The 25,325-nt window shown below is 40.8% G+C and overlaps 1 protein-coding gene across 9 annotated transcripts in view; it reads left to right on the top strand.

Moving 5' to 3' along the window:
• fam135a (family with sequence similarity 135 member A) overlaps positions 1 to 25,325 on the top strand; it is a 210,493-nt gene that overhangs the window by 102,831 nt on the left and 82,337 nt on the right. For 8 of the 9 annotated variants that reach the window (XM_069886143.1, XM_069886142.1, XM_069886144.1 and 5 more), the window contains one exon: positions 12,077 to 12,230. In XM_069886143.1, coding sequence (XP_069742244.1) covers positions 12,077 to 12,230 — 154 coding nt within the window. Of the gene's footprint in view, positions 1 to 12,076; positions 12,231 to 16,438; positions 17,320 to 25,325 lie in introns of those variants that run through there. The other variant, XM_069886150.1, reaches the window with a different exon arrangement.

A 25,325-nucleotide genomic window follows, 5' to 3' on the forward strand; every position in this document is an offset into this window, starting at 1 on the left:
CACAATTAAGGTACCTATCAGATTTTTATCAAACAAGGGAAAAACCAGACTGGACGAGACTAGAATTAGATAAAATAGGGGAAAAGATACCTGAACACATTATATAAATGGGACGAAAAATTGGTACAACATAGAACTTCTCCAGTATTACACCATCTCCTCAATATATGGAAGAAGATTCATGTAGAAAGAAATAAAATAAATTATCAAATACCAAAACTAATATTGACGCAAAATAAGCTACTCCCTTTTACAATAGACAACCTTTCCTTTAGAAAATGGGGAAAAAAAGGGATTAAAAGAATAGAAAATTGTTTTTCAGGAAGTAGATTCTTATCCTTTGAACAAATGAGAGATAAGTACAATATAACTGGAGATACAGCGCTGGCATATTACCAACTGAGATCCTACTTGAAAGATAAATTAGGAAGCAATTTGAGTTTACCAGAGGGAAGTAACCTTGAATATGTGATTACAGATACAATGTTAATCAAAAGATTTATAACAAATATGTATATCAAACTGCAAGAAAAGGAGAATGAGGAAACAAATGGTAAAACTAAACAAAAATGGGAACAAGATTTAAATATAAAGATAAAAAAGGAAACATGGGAGAAATTATGTTCTGGAACGATGAGAAATACAATAAATACGAGGCTGCGTATGATACAATATAATTGGTTACACAGACTATACATTACACCGCAAAAGTTAAATAAATGGGACCCAACAGTATCTGATAGATGTTTTCGATGTAAAAAAGAAAGGGGAACAACAATTCATGCAATCTGGACATGTGAGAGAGTAGAAAAATTTTGGGATGATCTCAATCAGATATTAAATAAAATAACAGAAAACAATATACCAAAGAATCCAGAGATCTTTCTCCTAAGTAACATAAAAAATAAAGAATTTGGAATTGACTTGGAAGATGCACAAAAAAGATTTGTCAAGATAGCCCTAGCCGTAGCAAAAAAATGTATTATGTCAACCTGGAAATTGGAAGATAATTTGAAAATACAACAATGGTATATAGAAATGAATAAATGTATTCCATTAGAAAAAATAACATATAGTTTAAGAAATAATATTGAAATATTCGAACAAGTATGGGAGCCTTACGTTAAATACAATAGCGAAAACCTACCGGGAACAAACATTACCTAAGTTGATGGAAGGAGAAGAAAAGAAAAGAATGGACTCAGTAGAATTTCTGGTGTATTTTTGATGAATGACAACATTGTCTGACTGAATTAATGCAACCTAGATTGTATACCTAAAATGGATGAGAGGAGGGGGGGTGGGGGGGTGGCTTGGGAGGAGGGAGGGGGGAGGGAGAAAAAGTCACTGTAAATGTGTGGAAAAGAAAAAGTGTATATCATGACTATTGTGATTTATGGTGTGAAAAATAAAAAATTAAAAAAAAGATAGGAGTCACCCATATACGCTTTCAAATGCATTCTGACATAAACTTATCTGATACTGTACTTGTCCATTTTTCTGCTCAATTGTCAGTTTCCTTTAAATTCCTTTCATCTAAAATATTTCAATCTCTGTCATGCATTTGACTGATTTTGTACAGGCTTCTGGGAGTGAAAATGAACAGTTTCTGAAAATGTTAGACCGGGTCCCTGTCTTTTTTTTTAATTTAATTTTTTATTTTTCACACCATAAACCACATTAACCATGATGGGTCCCTGTCTGAACCATTAACTGTTTCATTTTCACAGATGATGTCTGACCAGCATTCTCCATTTTCTGTTTTTGTATTTCATTTGGCTCAGCTATTGGCATTCTACTGGTACAACTCTGGCTTCCTGGGCAGGTCTCAGAAACAAATAATTAATAACATATTACAATGGAGCTTAATGTTTTGGTACCTTCCCCATTAAACCATTTTGATTTCCCTCAGTACAGACATTTAACTTTGTTCCATTCAACCCTCCCCTACCACTCCTAATGAAAATTAATTCCTATCTCTTTCCCAGTTCTAACAAAGGATCACAAATCTGAAACTTTGACTATTTTCTTGCCATAGATACTACTTCACTGCCTGAATTTTTCTAGCATTTTTTATTTTTATCCAAATATGTTATTGCATAGACACCAATGGTACAATGTCAATAAAAATATATACGGGAACATGATCCTTTATCTGGACCTCTAAAATCTGAAAAGCTCCAAAATCCGGCAAGTGGGGACCGGTGGTCAGGGGGGACGGCCGGGCGGTTGAGGGACCGGCGGTCGGGGGGGGGGCGGCCGGACGGCCGAGGGACCGGTGGTCAGGGGAGACAGCCGGGTGGCCGAAGGACTTGCAGTCGGGGGAGGCGGCCGAGGGACCGGTGGTTGGGGGAGACTGCCAGGTGACTGGAAAGGGGTGGGGGTGGATACAGCAGCACAATTTGGGTGGGCTTTCTGAAATCCAGAAAAATCCAAAATTCGGAGCACACTGTCCCCCAAGGGTTCTGGATAAAGGATCGTGTATATAATCTTCATAAAATCTGTTTTTTTTTACAAAGATAATCAAACTTGTGTGAATGTTGAACTTCTGATTGTCCGATCGGCTCTTTTTCATCACCATCCACACTCCCATTCTTATTTTACCGTCCAAAAGCCTTCAGTAGTACATAAGGCCCAAAATGTACTTTGAAATGAGGCTCTTCTTGACCAAATAATTTGTCACAAATCTGATTGAATTTTTGAGGCATAATGTGATATACATGCTTCACCTGGACTTCCGTAAGGCTTTTGACAAAATCCCATAAGGTAGGTTGGTCCAGAAGGTTAAAGCACAAGGGATTTCAGGATTGTTGACAAATTGACGGGGGCATATGTTCTATCCTGCTTCCTGAAGTTGATGATTAGCTCCTTCATTTTACTGTCATTAAGGGAGAAGTTGATGCCTTGACACCATGCCACCAGATCCTTTGTCTCATTCCTGTATGCTACCTTGTCATTGCTTGAGATCTGGCTGAGATTGGTGTCATCTGAAAACTTGTTCATGGAATTAGAGCAGAATTTGGCTGCACAATGATGAGTGTATAAAGAGTGTAGTATAACGGATGAATCCACATTCTTGTGGAGGCAGTGGCTTTGGGGGTTAGTGTGGAGGAGTGTTGTTGCCAATCCTCACTGACTGCAGTATGCTGGTCAGGAAGTTGAAGGTCCACTTGCAAAGGTCTGAGATTTTGGCCCAGGAAATTAATTTTTCAGGTGAACTCTCTCCCCTCCATCACAAGGAATTATGTATCTGTATTCTCAGATTTCTCTGTTCTATTGCACTTTGCAGTATCCTAATGTTTAGCATGCAAGTCCTTCCCCGGTTTGTTCTCCCAACATGTAACATGTTAACTTGTCTACATTAAATTCCATTTTCCATTTTGAAACCCATTTTGCCAGCTGGTCCAGATCCCAAGGTGAAGCTATGGTCAATAGATAGAAATCTGACATTGCTATCTTTGTTATCCAGTTATTCCAGAGCTCAAGGAGTGACATCTACCATGGGCCTATTGCATTGGTTGGTTAATTGTAGTAGAGCAAGGTTGCCTGGGAGGCTGGAGTCAATGTGAGCCATGACCATTCTCTTAAACATCTCTGATGTTGTCAGAGACAGTAAGTGCTAGTCATTAAGGCATATTATCTTCTTAAAGCAGGTTGGAAATTCAGACTGCAGCTAAGGTTCAAAATGTCCAAAAAGACTCCCATCAGCTGGTCCATTCAGATCCTTAGGATGCGGTCTCAATCTGGACCAGTTGCTTTCCACAGGTTCATTCTTGGGAAGGCTTATCTGACATCTGCGATGGTGGTTGTGGACTGGTTTCATTGTCATAATGTTCAAAGAGCACATAGAATGCATTGAGCTTATTGGGGAAGGGTGTATCGATGCCTTGTATTCTGCTTGTCCACTTTGTTGCCCGTGATGGCATGCATGCTGGGTCACTATCAACAGGACTCAATTATGATGTTCTGGAATACAACTTTGGTCTATATTGCCTCTTGACATTCCAGAGCCCTTACGAAGGTAGTACCTGTATTTCCTGTATTGATCAGAGTTGGCGATTTGAACATCTCAGACATGGACTTCTATTGCGAGTGGATTTCCCAGTTCAGTCATTGTTTTCAGATGGAGTAAACTCCACACACTTGCCAGTGAATTCTGTGATAGCAGTGGCAGAGTTATTTAGGTTAGGTGCTGAGTTCTTGAACTTGAACCTGTCCAGTTCAACTATACCTGGAGTACTGAGTATGGTTCTGGTTGTCATTACTACAGAATCGATGTGGTAGCAATAGGGAGAGTGCAGAAGAGATTTTCCAAGATGTTGTTTGAAATGGATGACTGTAGTTACAAGGATAAATTGAATAAGCTGTTTGTTCTCACAGGAATGTAGGAAGCTGAGGAGTGACTGAGTGCAGCACAGGAACATCCCCTTTGCCCCACATGTCTATACTAAAAATAATGCCTAAAATAAATAAGAATTCTGCTTGCACATACTCCATATACCTCCATGTCTTGCATGTTTGTGTCTTCCTAGAAGCCTCTTACATGCTACTATCATATCTGTCTCCACCATTACTCTTGGCCATCTGTTCCAGGCACTTATCACTCCATGTTTAATTTTTTTAAATATTCCTCCGCACATCTCCTTTAAATTCCCGCTCTACCTTAAATGCATGTTTCTCATATTTGACATTTTTACCCTGGATAAAAGACAGACTATTCACCCTATCAATGCCTCTCATAATTTTGTAAACTTTTGTCAGATCTCCCTTGAATTTCTGCTTCAGAGTTTAATTAATTTATCCCCATAGCTTATACCCTCGAATTCAGGTACAATCCTTGTAAATCTCTTTTGTACCCTTTCCAAAGCCTCCATGTCCTTCCTGCAATTGGATGACCTGTAGTATACACTAGACTCCCAAGTGTGACCCAACCAAAGTTTTATGTAGCTGCAATGTCACTTTCATACTCTTGTAATCAGTGAACCCATAAACCTCCTTAAACACCTTATCTATTTGCATGCCTACTTTCAAGGAGCTATGGACCTGAATCCCCAGATTCCTCTGCACATCAATACTCCTGCCATTAACTGTACATGTTCTTCTTACATTTGACCTCCCAAAATGCAAAATCTCACATTTGTTTAGACCAAACTCCACCTGCCACTTCACTCCCCGTATCTGTAACTAATCTATGTTGCGCTATCTTCTCTAGTAACTTGCTAGACTGCCCACAGCTCTACAAACCAATCTCCTCTCCCCACCCCCATCCCCCCCCACAGCACCTTCCCCTGTGGCCGCAGGAAGCGCCACACTTGCAGCCACAACTCCTCCCTCACCATGGCCTGGGATCCAAAGCAGCCCTATCAACATTTCACTTATGTATCTGCAAGACTGATTTATTGCATCTGGTGCTCCCTTTGTGGCCTTCTCTACATTGGAGGGACTGGGCGTAGGTTGGGAGATCACTTCGCTGATCACCTTCGCTCCTTCCGGACCAGTGACAGAGACCTTCCAGCAGCCAACCATTTCAGTTCTGTATCACACTCCCATTCTCACATAACTATTCAATGTCTTGTGTACTATCCACCAAGACCATCCAGAAATTGAAGGAACAACACCTGGGCACTCTCCAACCAGATGGCATTAACATTGACTTTTCTGATTTCTGCTAATCTGCTCCCTTCCCCCTCCCCCCTTCCCTTGCCCTTTCCAGTTTTCCTCCCTTCCTTTCCTCTATTCACCTAGCCATCTCTCCTCCTTTTAATTGCTGCTGTCCCCTCCCTCCCTTCTCCACTTATCCCTCCCACCCCCACTTTTTTGTTCAGATGCCTGCCAACATTTTTCCATACCTTGATGAAGGCCTGAAATGTCAGTTATATATTTTTACCTTTGCTATATAAAGGACAGTACTTGACCTGCTGAGTTTCTCCAGCTTTGTGTTTTTACAAACTTACTCATCTGCATGTTCATCCAAGTCATTTATATAAATCACAAGATCCCTGACTGGATCACCACTGGTCACAGATTAACACCCTACCACCACTGCCATCCATCCTCTATGGGAGAGCCAATTTCGAATCCAAACTATCGATTCACTATGGATCCCATGTAACTACCCTTTGTATCAGCCTTCCGAGGGGAACCTTGACAAATTCCTTACAAAGGTCCATGTAGACAATGTCCATCTCCCTAAACTCATCAATGGCTGTTGCTACCTCCTCAAAACAGATCAAATTTTTAAGTTATGATACATCCTGCACAAATCCATTTTGACTGTCCCTAATGTGACCATGCCTTTCCAAATTTTCATAAATCCAATCCCAGGGGTTCTCTGCACTATCACTGATATGAGGCTCATTGGCCTATAATTTCTGGATTTCTGTCCACTGTGTGGACATCTCGTTATTCAGTAGCGCTGCCAAAGCAATTGCTACAGAGGTGACCCCAACAGTTCCAACGTTTTGGAACCAGCATCGATCACAGCAAAATGCAGCAACCAGCTACATCCATAGCCTGCGACCAACACAATGTGCGTGCATCTCCCGCCTTCTAGGCAAACCAGCCCAGAAACTGGCTACAGCTGGCTGAGTCCCAGTTCCATATCAGGGAAATGTTTCAGAGAACACCCCATTCTGGCATATTGTCAGCACTGTGGACACCGCCACTGCTGCCAAAATAAACTCATTCATAGAAAACCCACCAATGGAGTGCAAGTACGAGCAGTTCCGACAGTTCCTCATCAACGGCTTAGAGCTCAGCTGGCACGAGCACGCCATCTGGATCCTCAACATGCAGGGCCAGGGTGACAAAAATCCCTCTGAACTAATGCATGAGATGGTGGCCCTGGCGGATGGGCATACAGACTGTTTCCTGTTTGAGGCCCTGTTCCTCTTGAAACTGCCAATACACGTATCCTCAGTACACAGCAGTAGTGCAACAGGTGCATGGAGAAGAACAGCGAGTATTGTTTCTACCACTGCCAATGGAGCAGGAACGCCCGTTGGTTCACCCCCCACCCCATGCTCGTCATGTTTCATCAAATCAAACATGACGATGGGAAATGGGCAGGCCAGCCGCCGATGGTAGCCTCAACAGTTGGCACTCAGAAAGACCTACTCTACCTCAGAGACCAGAGGACAAAGAGGGACTTCCTCGTCAACGCAGGCACGGAAATCAGCCTTGTCCCACGCATGTAATTTGAAGTGAGAAACAGCACCAAGGGCCTCCCCCTGCAAGTGGCCAACGGGTCCTCCATCCCCAGCTACGGGTCTTGCCTGGTCACCATCCGCATTGCTGAAGCAGTTTTCCAATGGGAGTGCACTATTGCGGCCATGGGACAGGCACTACTTGGAGTGGATTTCCTACGAGTTCACGAACTGCTGGTAGACATGACATGATGCAACCATGTTCCAGTCTTTCCCCCTCACTCTGTAGCAACACTCCTTCCTACAGTTGGGAATCCATACTCTGGACTGAGACTATTACGCCTGCCTACTGGCCAAGTACCCAGCCTTTTTGGCCCCAAACATTCACGACTCTGACCCGCCACATGGCGTGGAACACCACATAGAGACTGCCGGCCCCCAGGTGCATGCACGAGCCCGGTGCCTTCCACAGGACAAGCTCCAACAAGCCAAAGCTGAGTTCACTGCCATGGAGGAATTGGGGATCCACCATTCCAACAGCCCATTGGCCTCCCCACTCCACATGATGCAGAAGAGCTCCGGCGGTTGGTGTCCATGCAGCGACTATCGACGACTGAACGAGGCGACGGTCCCGAACTGGTACCCCATCCGCAATGTCCAGGATTTTGCCACAAGGCAACAATGATGCAAGGTATTCTCTAGGTGGACCTAGTAAAGAGGTATCACCAGATCCTGGTACACCCCAGCGACGTTCCAAAGACAGCTATCATCACACCTTTCAGCCTCTTCGAATTCCTGAGATTGGCCTTCAGACTCAAAAACGTGATCCAGACATTCCAGTGGCTAATGGACATGGTCGGAAGGGACCTCAACTTCATCTTTGTCTATCTAGACAACATCCTTATCGCTCACAGGACGCACCTCACCCTCCTGTTTGACAGACAGCAGCAGTTCGGGCTCATGGTGAACCCGGCCAAGTGCCAGTTCAGCCTACAAACAATAGACTTTCTGGGACACTGCAACACCCAAAAGGTAGAGGTGATTCAGAATTTCCCTTAGCCAAGCATGACCAAAGGACTGCAGGAGTACCCGGGGATGGTCAACTTTTATCATTGCTTTTTCCCCAGGAGCGGCCATCCTCATGCAGCCACTATTCAAACTCGTCAAACTTGGTGGCAAGTCACTGAAATGGATGCTGGAGGCCATGTAGACTTTCCACGCCACCAAGTCAGCACTGCCGAGGGCCATGGTACTGGTGCACTGAGACACCACCTCTCCCCTGGCCCTCACAACAGACGCTACAGACAGAACGGTGGGCGGAGTACCAGAGCAATAGGTCAACGAGCACTGACGCCCCCTCACTTTCTTCAGTAAGCACCTTCGAACACCAGAGCTCAAATACAGTGCGTTCAACCACGAACTGTTGGTCCTGTACCTGGCGATATGGCATTTCCGCTATATGTTAGAAAGGAGTGTTCACCACCTACACGGACCACAAACATTGACCTACTCGCTGAGCGAGGTTTCGGACCCATGGTCAGCAAGACAACAATGGCACCTCTCCTATATATTGGAGTATATCACTGATATCTGCCACGTAGCCGGCAAGGCCAACATAATGACTGATGTGCTGTCCGGACCTATGATCGCTGAAACCTCAGGAGGACTCGACGTCGCCCACCTCGCTAAGAACCAGAGGGAGGAAGCAGACGTCCATGCATACTGGATGGCCATCACCAACCTGAAGGTAGACGATTTCTGCCACTCACCAGGAGAACCGTCCCTGATTTCCATTGGTGGGTTTTCTATGAAGGAGCTTACTTTGGCAGCTGTGGTGGCCCATCCTACCTGTGACCTGGCGATGGCGGGTTTTTGACCAGATCCACAATTTGTCTCACCCCTCCGTGAGGTCCACGGTCCACTTGCTGTCAGACAAGTTCGTGTGGCTCGGACTCAGCCGAGACATTACCCTGTGGTCCCTAACCTGCTTACAGTGCCAGTGTGCCAAGGTACATCAGCACATTAAAGCCCCCCTACAGATTATTGAGCCAGCAGAAAGCAGGATCAAACATGTCCACATCAACATCGTCGGCCCCCTCCCAGTGAATCAAGGTATGAGGTACTTTTTCACGACCATTGACAGAGTCACCCGCTGGCCGGAGGCAATACCCATGACTACATGCGACACAGAGACGTGTGCTCGGGCTTTCCTAGCCACCTGGGTCGCATGTTTTGGAGTCCCGGCCACGACACATCGGATCAGGGAGCGCAGTTCACCTCCTCCCTCTGCTCCAACCTTGCAAAATCATGTGGCAGTCAGGTCCACCACACCAAGGCTACCATCCCCAAGCAAACAGACTAGTAGAATGGTTCCACTGCCATCTGAAGGCCATCTTGAAAGCCTGACTGACTGAACCGAACTGGATGGATGAGCTCCTGTGGGTACAGCTCGGAATCCACACGGCTCCTATTGAGGTTCTGCCAGCAACATACACGGAGATGGTGTATGGTGCACCTCTCACCATTCCAGGGGACCTACATTTCAATGAGCCCACAGCCCAGCACTTTAGACCTCCTACACAGGTTGAGAGCACAAGCAGGCAATCAACCCCCCACCACTGTCCCAACACAACTCACCACCCAGCCATGTTTCAGCAGACCTATGTCTTTGTACACAGAGGACAACAAGGAACGCCCCTACTGTGCCCGTATGAATGGCCCTTTCAAGGTACTACGGAGAGACGGTGTTGAGTTCACATTGGGCATTGATGGCCAACAGAACAGATTCACAGCCCACCGCCTCAAAGCCATGCACCCGGACTCCAAACTGCCGGCCCTGGACCCCCAGATCAGATGCAGAGATAGACCTCCCAGAGATTGTAAGTCAGACCGCTCAAAAAGCAGCGGCGATTCTGGAGGATGGGGGCGTGGTGTAGTGGGCCAAGCGACCACGCAGGTGAACGGGCTGAATTGCCACAACAAATGGCCATTCCAAGAATCCACATTTCGCGCCATGTGCAAATTAAGGAGCCCTCCACTTCCACGTAGCAGGCCGCCAGCTGAGGAGTGACACCACGATGTGATGACTTCAATTCCGAAAGCCAGCAGATACATCACTGGAGGTGGGCATTTCCAATGGGACAATGTGAAAAATTCAAACAATAAACTCAGTCTTTGTTTCACCCTTGTGCTGTATGGACATCTTGTTATTCATTAGCACTGCCAAAGCAGTCGTTACAATTGGCCCATTTCCTTTGGAGTTATGAAACCGTGCACATAATGAGTCAGTTAGGTACAATTAAAATAGTGGTTTTCAAACTTTTTCTTTCCACCCACATACCACCTTAAGCTATCCCTTACTAATCACAGAGCACCAATGGCATAGGGAATACTTAAGATGGTATGTGAGTGGAAAGAAAAGGGTTGAGAACCACTATGCTAATCTTATTTGTTGCATTTGGTCCATTTCACTCCATTATATCTTCCCAAATGTCTTTTGAATGTCACAACTGTACTCGTGCCTCCAGTTTTCTCTGCCAGCTTGTTCCAGATATGGAGCATCCTCTGAGTGAAGATGTTGTCCATCAGGTCTCTCTTAAATCTCTCTCACAATCATATATCTTCTTGTTCTAAAATCACCTACCCAGAGTAAAAAAAAAACTGAGCATTTGCCTTATACACACTCCTCGTAATTTTATAAACTTAAGATCACTCCTCAGCCTCAAATACCCAACTGTCTTCTCTAACTCAAGCCCTCTGGTATCAGCAAAATTCAGGTGAATCTCCTCTGCATCTTTTCCAATTTATTGATATTCTTCCTGTAGCTGAGCAAGAATGGCAGACAGAATATGAAGAGGACATTGGAAGTTAAGACTATTCCTTCATTTATCTTTTCTCTTCATTTGGATCATTCCTGATTTCTACATCAGTTTTGTTTATTTACCACTGCTTATTTACCCTTCTTTTTTTACGTTTCTTGTTGTGGACTTAAGAAGTAGATACTATTTCCAGTAGGAAAAATTGTTACTTGTTCCAGCTTTTTCAATTTTTCAGTGCTATGTTCCTGACTTTTTTCTACCATTGATGACCACCCTATTCATTTCTAAATCCTCTGATTGTAAGGATATCCCTTCCTTCTGAATTCAGTATTCCCCCTGCTAATATTGCTATTACCACCATCACTGGAGAAAGCAAGTCCTCAATTTAAAAAAAACACTACATTGGAAGAACTCAGTGGGTCAAAGAACATCTACGGAGGTAAAAGATAAAAGTCAAAATTTCTGGTAAAGACCCATCTCAGAACAAGGGGAAGAGGAAAAATAGCCATGTATGTATGAGAGGTGGGATGAGGCTGGTAGCTGGTGTGGAATCCAATGGGGATGGGATAATGAACAGAAGAAACCAGGAAGTGACAGGAAATGGGAGCTTTCATCACCTATTGATCAGCAGCACTTTCCAGTGTAAAATCTGGGTATTCACTGCCTTCTGCAACTTTGACAGAAGTGCCAAACCAAGAGGACAGAAAATAACACATTCTTAATTTGTGCATAACATAATTTGTCTTGCTGTGAGCTTTAGTCTACATGGCTGAGCAACTATCTTTAATCCTATTTAAACTACCTTTAATCCTATTCATAGATGTGACACAGTGCTCCCTGTTGATTGCTGCTTCCATTCCTTGTTCTGATGTAACTGCTCAAATGAGACAAAGTACTAAAAGCCGAAACATGCCAGGAGAAACTAATTTGTTAATTATTGAAGTTATTAGTTATGGAATTTAGATGTGCAAGACAAATTTTACATACAGTTCAATTTAACTATCAACATTCAAAATAATATTTTATAATCTTCCAGCACCTGATTGCTTGCATTTATATCTCCCATTTGAAAAATGTGAGTAATTACAATTTACTTCCATGCTTCATTTTCAGGGAAGCAATTTTGTGGTACCAGAAACCTGCATGCAACATGCCTACAATTTCCATTATAACCTCTGTTCAAGCTTACTACTGGCTTATAAAGGCCTTTTCAACTACTTTGTTGTGGTCACAAAAGAATTGCCCTCATCTCGCAGGATGGAATTGGGTAAGTCGATTTACTTTTAGGTGCATTTTTCTTTTCAAATTGTGAATTTCACCAAAATTCTGAACCAGATAATTTTTTTCACAACAAATTAGTTAATTGAATATCTGAAATAAACACAAAGTGCTGGAAACAATAGATCAAGCAACATATGTTGGGAGAGAAACAGTTGGAATACAGTATTAATACAATATTGATCAATTTATTTTTGCATTTAAAGTGAATATTGCCAATCTATGTATGGTCCACTTTCAACATCACTAGAATATTACCTTCCTCTTTGCTAAATAACCAATAGTCTGTTTTCTTTATGAATACTGGTAATAAACATTTCATTTAGAACTTCACCTATGCATCTGGCTCCCTTTGCCCCTGTTCCCTGGACCCTGTTCTTTCCTGGTTATTCTTCTGGACTTGAATTACCTGAAGTTGTAGATTTTTAATTTTGATTTCGATCTGTATCAGTTGTCTATTGGTGATATTGGCTCAACTTGGGTTTTTTTCCACTTTTTAAAAAAATCCCTTGATGTGTCCAGCTGGACCTGGATGGCAGAACTCCCTGTTCTGGATTTGTAACTTGTACATTCTTTTGTTTTGGCTATGCTCTAGCTGTACCCGTTCACTCATTAGCGAGGTAACCTTGTTTACAGCATATTCCTTGGTCACCTTGATGTTGCCTACCTTCTCCCCTTCTCTGGGTAGGTTATTCCTGCATCTTAACGCTTTTTTTTGTTGTTTCCTTCTCAGTTCAGATGAGCAATCTTTGATCTGAAATTTTAGCTTGTTTCTCTTCTCATTGATGGACCTAGACCTGCTAAGTATTTCCAGCATTTTCTGTTTTTCTTTTCAGATGTTCAGCATCAACTGTTTTGATTATTTTTCATTTTTTGGAGGTTAGTGGCTGGAAGGCTAAAATTGATATCAAGATATTGATAAAGGATTTAAGCAGAGATGGCAGATATACAAGTGAAAATGGCCAATGCCAAAGGTGCACATTTCTGTGAGAAGGTGCAGTAAGACTGAAGAGTGCAGCAAAATTACGAACAATTTACTTCGGTTTGATCCTGTCACCAGCTGGAAGATGCAAGGATATGAGAGTCATTGGCATTGCTTTTTCTGAAGTAATTTGTAGAATATGCAAAATTGGCTGTTGTTTCAGTCCAACATCAGAGTTAAAGTTTTGGACGAAATCAGAAAAATAGTGCAAGAGTGTCACTATATACTTGTGTAAGCTCGTACCTTGTCACATGATAATGCTGCAAAGCGCATGCCAAACTTTGATGTTAGATATATCCTTGAAGCAGCAATGTGTGAATGAAAAAAAAAGCCATTGTGGAGATGCTCCAGCAACAATCAGGTAGCTAAAATTCCAACTGAATGAGCCGAACCAAGAAAGTGACATTGAAGGATGCAATGTTCAAGCACATCAGAGACAGAAAAAAAGAGTTAACATCACTCTTCCAGGAAATGCATGTTATTGGTTAGAATCATTGAGGCCAAGGCAATGGCATAATGCATAGTGCTTAAAACAAGGATAAAATAAGACAAGAGGTTATGACTCGAGAAACCCTCACTAATAAAAGAGTACTGTAGCTAGCCGCTATGGAGCCCATAGCGCAGGAGAAGTTATAGCAGGTTAGCTTAGAAAGAATATGCTGTTCCCAGAAAGAACGACACGAACCCCAGGTGGATGTAGTTAACACACTCGGCTTTATTGGGCTCACAGCCCTGCTTTTATTCTCAAGATGAGGAGCATGGTCAAAGCCATCTCAGCACTGATTGGTGTGTTTGTGATCCGCTTTCCCTGATAGTCCAGTTAAGCTTTTTTGGTTGTGGCCAATTGGAGGGCGGCGCTGCGGGCCTCGTGCAGCCTGCTGGATCATTGCATTCGTCCTTCATTTTGTGAGGCCCCGTGGGATAGCTGTGAAGGGCCACCACAGTATTTTGGTACTTCATGGAAAACTTCATTCTTTGGATGCATATCAACCCAATTTTTATCTGAATCTTTTCCCAATAAAATCCAGTGCATTTCTCAGATGATGTGGAAAGGCTCTGTTGGATTTAAGTATGCTGGGAATATTAAATCTTCCTCTCATTTGAACTCAGGATGGGAAGGTGTTTCCCTGACCTTAACCATATTATCTTGGGACCTTTTTTATAGATCAGTATGCATTTCATTGAAATTCACTTTTATCAAATCCATTTCCTTGCAATTTTTTTCATTTATTGAGAGTTCAGTTTAGGAGAATAAATGGTGAACAACATAAACATTTCTGGATGTTTGGTGAAATTCATCTTCTATTGACTGCATTGATGTAACAACTTGAACTTAGTATTCAATAAGAAAATGCTACATTATCCCTGGATTCTGTTCTCCATTGAGGATGTTCTGTCATGAATTTGAAATTCCTTTGATCTCATTTATATTTTTGGAAAATTGGAATCAAGTTTAAATTAAAATAAGTCTTTTAAATAACATATATTTTTATATTTGTTTAATCTTAAAAAGATTGCTTGCTTATTACCTTTAATTAATCTGTTGAATATTTCAGTGTTCAATACAAAACAGTTTTCTGTATTCCAATTGATGCATTTCATTAAACTTCTAAGAAGATTAAAATCTCAATGTCTGTCATTTGATGGGCAGTGATAAGGTTGCTTTATTGACCTTATCCAATTTAATGTAAATTTTATTTATCCCAAAGCCAAATGTGAATTGCTTTGAATTGTTTCAGGACTGAGGCTGCCTGTTCATTTTTCATAGGACTGTTAAGACCTCGAGGTTATGAGATTAACTATCATTGCAGAATTTAAATCTGGCCATCAGAAACATAAGATAGGATAATGCTCAATGCCTTTGCCCAATGGCAATTTTGTATGAGGATTTCATGCTTTCCTTTTGTGGTGCTACTTTGGTATTAACTAAACTGCTGTGATTCCTCAGGACATCAGGCATTATATGTGGAGAGAGCAAAAAAAAATACATTTTAGATCATGGCCTTTTATCATTCATAGGCCCTCAACCTGAAATATTAACTGTATTTCTCCCTCCACAGATGCTGCTTGATGTCTTGAGTATGCCCTGCAGTTTCTTTTCCAAATTTCTAATCTTCACTTTTGCTTCTCATTTAAATATTGTTATCAGTGTGACATTTTTATTTAAATCGATATTGCAGTTTAAAAATAAAGAATCCAAGCAGACTGGCAAGAAATCATAATACAAGTAGACCTCATTTAGTTTTCAGTCTTCCATTTTCTATCATGAGGCCAAGTTGTCAGGAGCCAAAAAATCTAACAATTGTAACATTGGTGGGGTTCATCTCAGTTCCAAACTTTCACTTAAAATAAGATTTATTATGGAGGTATCTCAGCATTCTGTATTTATCTTAAAAAGTTAGCATTGAATGACAAAGGCAAAGTTTCAAACTACTTCACTTTCCACTGGACTTTTCTCAGAATGAAGATAACTAAACTGCAAATGTTGGAAATCTGAAATAAAAACAGAAAATACTGGAAACACTCACATCCCATGGAGTCACACAGCACAGGACAGGCCTTTCAGCCTAACTTGTCCATGCTGACCAAGTTGGGATTCTCAGCTAGTCATATTTACCTGCATTTGATCCATATCTTTCTAAGCCCTTCTTATCTATATATCTGTTCATTCGTCTTTTGATTGTCAAAATTGTGCTTGCTGCTATAGTTTATTCTGGCAGATTGTTCTAGAAATGGACTGCCCTCTGAATTAAAAAGTTATCCTCATGTCCTTCTGAAATCTCTCGTCTCCCACCTTAAACGTATGCCTTCTTATTCTAGAGTCATCTACTCTGAGGGAAAAAAAAAGACATGCAGTTCAGTAACAGGCCATTTCAACCCATGAGACCATGCCACCCAATTGACCTACAACCCCCAGCACGATTCGAATGGTGGGAGGAAACCCATGCAGACACGAGGAGAACATACAAACTTCTAAAGGCAGTGCAGGATTTTAACCCAAGTCCTGATCACTTGCACTAACCATATAACCATATACCGGTACACTAACCGTGCAATCCAAACTTTATCCATGTTCTTCATGAGTTTATAAACCATTTTTTAAGATCACCCCTCAGCCTCCTATACTCCCTCTAATGCATGCTCTCTTGTCCCAGCAACATCCTGGTGAATCTCCTCTGTACCCCTTTCAATTTATTGTCTTTCCTATAGGTATGTGACCAGAACTTCGTACAGTATTCCAAGTGTGGTCTTGCCAATGCCTGTACAGCTGAAACACAAGGTCCTAACCTTTGTATTTGGTACCCCACTCAATGAAGACAAGCATTCCAAATGCCTTCTTTGCACTGTGCACCTGAGTTACCACTTTCAAGGAATGATGCACTGCACTCAGTGGTTTCTCTGTTCTGCAATTTTCTCCAGGGCTTTACCATTTACCATTTAAGTCCTTCCATGGTTTGACTTACTAAATGCAACACCCCACACTTGTCAGAGTTGAATTCCATTTCCCACTCCAGGCAGGCAGCATCTGTAAAAAGAAAAACATTTAATATTTTTATTTGAAGGTCCTTTGTCAGAGAGAGCGAAAAAAAACAAGATAATATTCAGTAATGGAGAATGTGGGTGCAGGATATGCTTGAACGAAGGGTATGTCTGAAAAGGTGAGATGCTTAGCTTCTTGTGTGCATAATTAACTGTCAATGTTGGAAGTTTGAGGTCTAGCATGTATATTTCCAAGAACTGAATGTATTGCTTGTAGATACCTTGGTATGTTTGCATATACTCGATGAATATGGTTCAATTTATGAGATAGTTAGCAAAATTTGTTCCTTGCTTCAGCACCGCAAGTAATGATGAGGTCACAATTGGAATATTGTGTGCAGTTCTGATCATTAAGGTGTCATTATATTTAAAAGACTCCAGAAAAGAATCTCATGGATGTTACCAGAATTAGAGGGCTTGAGTTGTGAGAAGAATCTGGATAGACTGCTACTTTTTACCCTGGAACATAAGAGAATGAAGGATGACCTCAGAGAAGTACAGTATATAAAATCAAGAGAAGCATTGATAAGATAAATAGTCATTTTTTATAACCCAGGTAAGGGGGTCTCAAACTAGGAGACATAGATTTAATGTGAGAGGGGAAAGATTTAAAATGTACCTGAGGGACATTTTCACACAGAGTGGTCGAGTTGCCAGAGCAAGTTATAGAGGTGGGTACAATTACAATGTTTAAAAGACATACAGAAGGCACATAGATAGGAAAGGTTGAAAAGATAAGGGCCAGATATAAGCAAATGGGTCAAGCTTGGGTAGACAATTTGGTCACCATGGACATGTTGGATGAAAGGGCCTGTTTCCATGCCATAAAATTCCACAAATGAGTAGTTTTGGCAAAATTGATTCTGGGGAAAATTGTCACTTGCAACATTTATAACAGTTATAGTGGAGTTAAATTCACTAATATAATTGTGCCACGAAGTAACCATCAGATGCTTTTCCCCCTAATCACAACTAGTTTTTCAAGTAATTCTGTTAATGGGATTTTCTATGCATTTATTCTTGTTGCTGCAAATTTCGTGAAAAACTGCTGAGCAATGATTGAACTAACATCTTAAACTTTTGGTACCACTTTTGTGCACAGAAAGCAACATGCTTGAACTATTTTTTTCATCAACCTTGGGCATCAATAAGAGTCAGTTATTAATGTCATTGTTTTCAAATGGACAAAAAGTTTGTATGAACTGTATTTCTTTAAAATCATATTAATGATCATGTAGCATGTAAATTGATTTGAAAATAAAATTACAATGTAGAATAACACAACATTTATATCAAGTTAATGCCGTGCATCCCATAACTCATCTTTTTCTTTCACAACCTCCCACCTCCATCATGTTCTGATACTTGTGGTATTTTTTTTACTGAGAACCCTGTGCAATTACGCCATGGGGGAAAAGAAAGATTAGCACAGCACTATTAGCACATAATGGTAAGCGCAACATTATTACAGCACCAGGGACTTAGGTTAGAATCCGGCGCCGTCTCGAAGGAGTTTGAACATTCTCCACACGTCTGTGTGGGTTTCCTCCAGATGCTCCGGTTTCCTACACCTTTCAAAATGTATGAGGTATGGAGGTTAATTGGTGTATTTGGGTAGCAGCTTCAGAAGGGGTTGTTACTGTATTGTGTGTCTGAATTTAAAATAAGTAAATAGAAACGATCTTTATAAAACTTCTTCCCCATTATTACACCACTTGCCCATAAAATTTCTTTAGATGCAAAATAATTTTGAATTGTTCTTTTTATACGGCCTTCAATAAAGGGGCTGCTCATTGCTTCTATTGTTAACCCTACTTTGTGTTTCTCAACAATTTGCTCAGGTTTTTATTGTTGAATTCGTGAATTCCTACATTCTAAATCGGCCATTCTCAACTATTATTTGGCTATGGCCCCTAAGAACTCTGCTCCCTTCCCTATGAAGCAGTCAAGTTTAGTTGCTTTCTTCTGTACTTCTCCCGACTACATAAAAAAAGTTATAATTTTAGTCCATGCCTGCCCTCTCTCCCCCCAATTCTCCCCCACCCCGGTCCCTTAAATGTGCACCATTTCAAGCAGTCTTAGTCTGTTTGAAGTATCAAAAAGAAAGATTGCAATTACTTAACTTTATTGATTTCACGATGTCACCATGAACTGTACTGCATGTCACTTTTCTTTGAGAATACAATACTGTATATGCTTTGTTGTAACATAGATATGACAACTCACTTAAATCAACTAATTCCATAAACTGCAATAAATGAGGTGTTGTTTGATCTCTGGAAGTTAATTGACCTCTTCAAATAATTTTGCAGAATGCTTAACTGAGAACTTAAATGACTACTGGGATTAATGCCTTGTGTGGTGTTCTCCCATTTTTCAGTTCATTTTATTTGAGTGGGTCTGTCCCTTTAAGATAACAGATTTAGCAAAAGCCTGCAGATTTTGAAAGTGACTGAACCAGCAGCAGACTTCGAAGACCGTATGTTTCAAAAGGTTGATACATTTGCAGAATGAAGGGGAGCAGCCTTGGAGAAGCTGGGGCAGAGACCATATGACCAGCTTCTTGAAAAGACAGTACACATTTTGCCCAAGACACCATTTTAAGGAAGCAGCACCAGGGTAAACAGTGCTTTGACCTCCTTTGTGGGAATGAGGAAACTCACTTGGCCTCATTGTGTGATTATAGACAGAATGTCAGATTTCCTCCTTTTGTTTATAAAGGGATGATCGAACTCTTCGACTGACCTACAAAAAGGGTTTTACACTTGCAGAAGAAATACTGCACTGTACTCAACTTACCCACGAAAAGGGTTTTAAAGTTGCAGAAAAAATATTGCACTCTGGTCGACTGACCGCAAAAAGGGTTCTAATTGCAGAAGAAGACACTCATCTAAAAAGGACATTTCTCTGAAGTACCTCATTGAGGGTGTCGTAAATAATCAACATTCTGCCACCCCTAGTCTCTCACCCACTTCAGGAACTGCTAACTTCATCCACAAAGCCTGCGTGTCTCACCCATCTTAAAGCCTGCAAGTGCCATTCATCTAAGGCCAGTCTGTCTCAGTCATTGGCTTCATGTGTTACATTTGGTCAATCTTGTATGTCAATGACCAATATACCACGATCCCATGAATATACAGAACAAATGAATATTTTTGAATCATCTTTAGTGAGGTGTCCTCTCTAAATAAAGACATCTCTTCCCATCTCTGCCATCCTTTCAAACCTATTAAGGAATTTGAACATTTCACTAAAGTTGCCTTTTATTCTTCCAGATTTGAGAGTATTAGGCCAGTCCACTGATCTCTCCTTAATAATCCAACTTTTACCTTGAGATTTAGTCTGGTGAAGAAAATCACTATCTGGACAAAGCAAAAATGTTAAGTCATTTAAAATGTGATTTGTTTAGAAAATTAGCTGAAAATATTTGGTTTATTATTCACTACTTTCATCTTCACTGAAGTAATCACTTGGATACATTCAAAGGATACTGTTCAAGTTTATTGCACCAAGATGTGAGAAAGTTTGTTTTGTGAGCAGTCTATAAAGACATCCAATGCATAATGCAGCAAGTAAGGCAGAATATAGAAGTGTAGAGTTAAAGAAAGGTAAGTTGGAATACAGCAAATGTAACCTAATTTTACCAGTGTGAGATTCAATCAGGAGTCTGATAATGTGGATATAATATGTGTGACAGAGTATTTAGAGGTGATTTGGAAGGAATTGTTAGAGCAGCTTGCACACACACATTTTAAAGCACAATATTTGCAGGACTTTTGCAGAATGCTTTTTGCAAGAGGCAACAAAGTATCGACAGCAACTTGTCTGGGAGAGCATATGACCTTTGCAGGCAGAGGAGAAGAGTTTTGCTCTCAGAGAGGAAGGGTGTGAAACAGAGAGGAGAGAGATAGAAATCAGTTCCAGGACAAAGCTGGCAAACTTTGGAAGACTGCCTGATAAAAGGAGAAGACTGACGGTGTGAAAGATGACCTGAAAGAAAGAGGATCATCTGGAGAACCCTGAAGGGGGCAAGTTTTGTTAGCAAGACTGATTGAGAAGGAATCAGTTGCAGATGTCCTGGAAAAGGGATCTCTCTCTCTGAAAACCAGCAAGAACCCTCCTGGTTTGCCTGTTAAGTACCAAAGACTGGTGAACTTTGTTAATGCAAACTTCTGTGCACAGTACAAGAATTGCCTGCAACCAGTGAGATTGGACTGTGATCCAAATAATTTTTCTAATCTTAAATATACTTTACACACACCTGCGCTTAGTATTAGAGGGGGGATTAAGTAGTTAGGTAGGTTAAGTAATAAGTTAAGGTTCAATTCTGTTTTCTTGTTCAAATATAATTAAAAACTTCTTTTGTTTAAATAATCCTGTGTTGTGGTGCATATCTATTGCTGCTGGTTTTTGGGGTCCTCTGGACTCTGTAACATGCTGTTCAAACTTTTTGGTGCAGAGATTTGCTTGCAGGAAGTAAACATTATATATCTTTTGTAATTTCATTGTTCTCCATTGAGAGTGGAAATGAATGATACTTGGAATTCATTCAGGGAAGCATAAACAATTCTCACCAACAAATCCATCAAACTTGAAATAAGGCTCAAGTAAAATCCTATATGTTTGTTCATGCCACAATGCAGTAGTATTCAATTTTAGAAATGTACTGGGATATTATCATTTTCATCATAAATTATCTACAAGGTATTGTCCAATTGTATACTTTGTAACGAACAGCATTTATATGTTTAAAATAAAGGTAATTTGATGCAGTTGGTATAAATTTTCAAGACACAAACATGCAAGAGCATTGAAATCATTGCAGTTACAACTTCTAAATCCTGTTTTGACCTATTTGATTTCATTGGTTCAGTACAAGTTATTATAAAATGGTTGCCATCAAAATAAATTGTAGTTTTACCTGTGGAATTGTAGATGGCATTGGTTCTAAAAACTATTGCATTGCTCTGCATAGTAGCACTTTTGACAAAGAATTTAAGGTCAAATCTAAATCTTCAAAATGGACTGTTTCTGGGAATACCAGCAAAGACTATCAAGACATTGGAGTTTTTCAGCTTTTGAACATAAGGCAACCATATTTCTTGTGCCTATTTTTTAATTTTAAATATACTTTGATATTTGCAAATTTAAGTTCTGATTGAAGGTTATGCTGGATTAAATAGTTGTTTTTTATGTGATGTATTATGAAGGGGATTATCACTTCACCATGCTGGAGAGGATTGCCTGTCCCAAGACCTGAAGGAAAATTCTTTAAGAAGTTGGTAGATCCATCCATGGTAATAAGTTGAAGTGAGACGCTCCAAACAAAGAATGATCCAAAATGCCCTCAAACAAAAGAGAAGGTAGAAAAAGCTGTTGTCCCAACAGCTGAGATGGTGGAAGAAGAATGTAACAATAATTCAGCTTGAATCATCATTGATCGCTGTGAAATTTAAACCAGCAACTAGCCTCTAAGATCAGGCAGGCTGGAATGTGAACCAGGGTTTCCAAGTTGAATATATGACATGCATAGGCTTCAGTTAAACCCAAAAGTCTTGTAATGATAGAGGATTTGTGACAGGAGCAGGCCTATCTTTGCATTGATAGCAGATGAATAATGGCTCTAGGGGCCTGTTCCAGAACAGAGTATCCTTCAGCAGCTGCACCCACAACCGAGCAACTCTCTTCAAAGTACCCTCTACTCAGCTCAAATGGAGCAGGCTGGAAAAGATGCTTCAAGCATACACTTTCAGTTTCCTTCTCTTTGGGAAACTACCCAGGAGGATTACTTTTCCGGTGGTTTGAATATGAGAAAACCAAAGTTCAGAATAAGGATCACAAGAATGTTGAATAATAATGTGTAGAGTGATTTCATGGAAAGATTAATTGCTATTTTGTCCAAGAGTTAGCAAAACATATCAACATTTTTGGACTCAACAAAACCTGGTCTGCCAGGGAGGGATAATGGAGGATAATCAGTAGATCTCAGAACATTGCTTCTTTGAGAAATGGAAGTAAAACTGTAGCATCTGCATAAAAACAGTTGGTTGTGCTGACAGGAACATCATCAGCTTTGCACTTCCTAACTATAAGCAAAAGGCTGATCATCCTCTAAATCTTTTCCAAAATCAATGCACCATTGACATCAATGCAATTGAATTTTGGTGATATAGTCAGGGCAAGATTCTACTCTGATCTCAATTATAGTTTTCATTGCTATGAAACCAAGATTGAATGACACTCAGATTCATGATCTTAAGTAAAAGTGAGCTACCTTTATCACATGACAAAGCCATGAATCCTGTAAAAGATGGCTAAAGAAATGCAAATGGAGGCAGAAATTCTTCTGCTACCATGATATCAAAGCAACTGCCTTTCAATCACAGGATGGCTCCCTGCTCCTGGGAATGATGATGGCAGAAGTTAGTGTTAGAGATTTCATACCACTCAAAAGTGAATCCACCATATCAGGAAACCCTTCATGTTGTTTTGCAATGCTGTGTGATGGATTTCCTTGGTAATTCAACAGCCATTGGAGAGCTAAAGCTATCATATAGATAAAGCAACAAAATATTGCCACACATAAAATTCAGCCCTTCGGACCATCTAGTCCATGTCAAACTATTTTTCTGCCTAATCCCTTCGACCTTCGCCATAGCCCTGCAAATTCCTCCCATCATGTAAATATCCAAATCTTGTGGATCCACCACTTCAATTGGCAGCTTGTTCCACATTCACCACCCTCTGAGTGAAGAAGTTCCTGCTACTATTCCTCTTAAGCATTTCACCCTTAACCATGTCCTTCCTTATTCTTGTCTCACCAACCTTGATGGAAAAACTCTGCTGGTATATATTCTATTGATACCCCTCATAATTTTGCATACCTCCATCAAATCTCCAGGGAATGAAGCGCTAACTCATTCAACCTTTCCCAATAACACAATTCCCAAGTCAAGGCAACATCTTTGTAAATTTTATTTGCACTTATTAATATCTTTCCTCCAGAGAGGTGACCAAAACTGCACACAATACTCCAAATTTGACTTCACTAATGTTTTATACAACTGTTACATTCCAATACTCAATAATTTAAATTATGAAGGCCAATGTGCCAAAAGCTGCCTACCTGTGAAACCCCCGCCTGACCTCACAAGGAATGCTGTGTCTATTCTCAGAACCCTCTTCTACTGCATTCTGCAGTACCGTAACTTTAACCAGGTAAGCCCTACACTGAGTTATCAAAGTGCAACAAGTGCGCATTAAATTCTACCTTCCATTTTGAAGCCCTTTTTTTTCAGCTAGCCCACATCCTGCTGCAAGTTTTGAAAGCCTTTCTTATCCACTGTACCTCAATCTTCGTATCTTCTGCAAATTTGCTGGTCCAATTAATCACTTTATTATCCATATAATTGTTACAGATGATAAGCAACAATGGACTAAGCACCAATCTCATATTTTTTTCAGATTTATTGTCAGAGTACTCTCATGACATCATTCACAATCCTGAGATTCTTTTTCCTGCAGGACAGGCAGAATTACTACTTATTGGTCGGGCAAAAAAAAATGTATATATGTAAACAAATAAATAAGTGTAAGCAACTGTACAATACAGAGTGGAGGAAAAAATAAAGTCCAAAAGTAACCGTCCTCATACGAGTCCCTGATTGGGTTTGTTGTTGAGGAGTCTGATGCAGTTCCTGAACCTGTTGGTACAAGTCACGTGACACCGATACCTCTTTCCTGATGGTAGCAGCAAGAACAACATGTGCTGGGTGGTTGGATCCTTGATGATTGCTGCTGCTCTCCAAAGGCTGCATTCCCCGTAGATGTTCTTGATAATGGGGAGGGCTTTGCCTGTTATGTCCTGGGCTCTCCCCACTACATTTTTCAGGGCTTTGCATTCAGGGGTACTGGTGTCCTCATACCAGACTGATGCAGCCGGTTAGCAGTCTTCCCACCACACATCTGTAGATGTTGACGTGCTTTCTTCACAATGCAGTTAGTGTGTTGGGTCCAGGAAAGATCCTCTGAGATCATGACTCGCAAGAATCTCTGAGACACATCAAGGACCACAGACCTCCAGTTAGAGGCAATTATCTATTACTACTCTCTGGCTTCTGTAAAGCCAATAGGTAATTCAGTTTACTACCTCATTCTGGATATTAATTGAACATTTTTGATCATCCTCCCATTTGGGACTTTATCAAAGGCCTTTCTGAGGCCCATATAGACAACATCCACTCTCTTTCCTTCATCAACTTTCCTGACATTGATACCTTCTGCATCTAGAGTCTAGTTGTACAAGATTGCATGATTACACTAATCATCCACTTCCTTTGAGCTAAAACTGGCATTGTTCATTGGTACCAGAATTGAGTGGATAGAAAATGCTTTAATTCTGTTAGCTTCTGGGCTAGAACAAGACTCATCTCCAAGAAAATCCATGATATTCACTCTTTGTAGAACATACTAGGAACAGGAAAATAGCCTGGGTATTTTTTCCCTCCTTTCACCTTCTTGAATCACTAATTTTTGATTCCATAAAACTATTGGATTTCTTTA

The sequence above is a fragment of the Narcine bancroftii genome, chromosome 6, assembly GCF_036971445.1.
Source record: "Narcine bancroftii isolate sNarBan1 chromosome 6, sNarBan1.hap1, whole genome shotgun sequence".
NCBI classification, from domain to species: Eukaryota; Metazoa; Chordata; class Chondrichthyes; order Torpediniformes; family Narcinidae; genus Narcine; species Narcine bancroftii.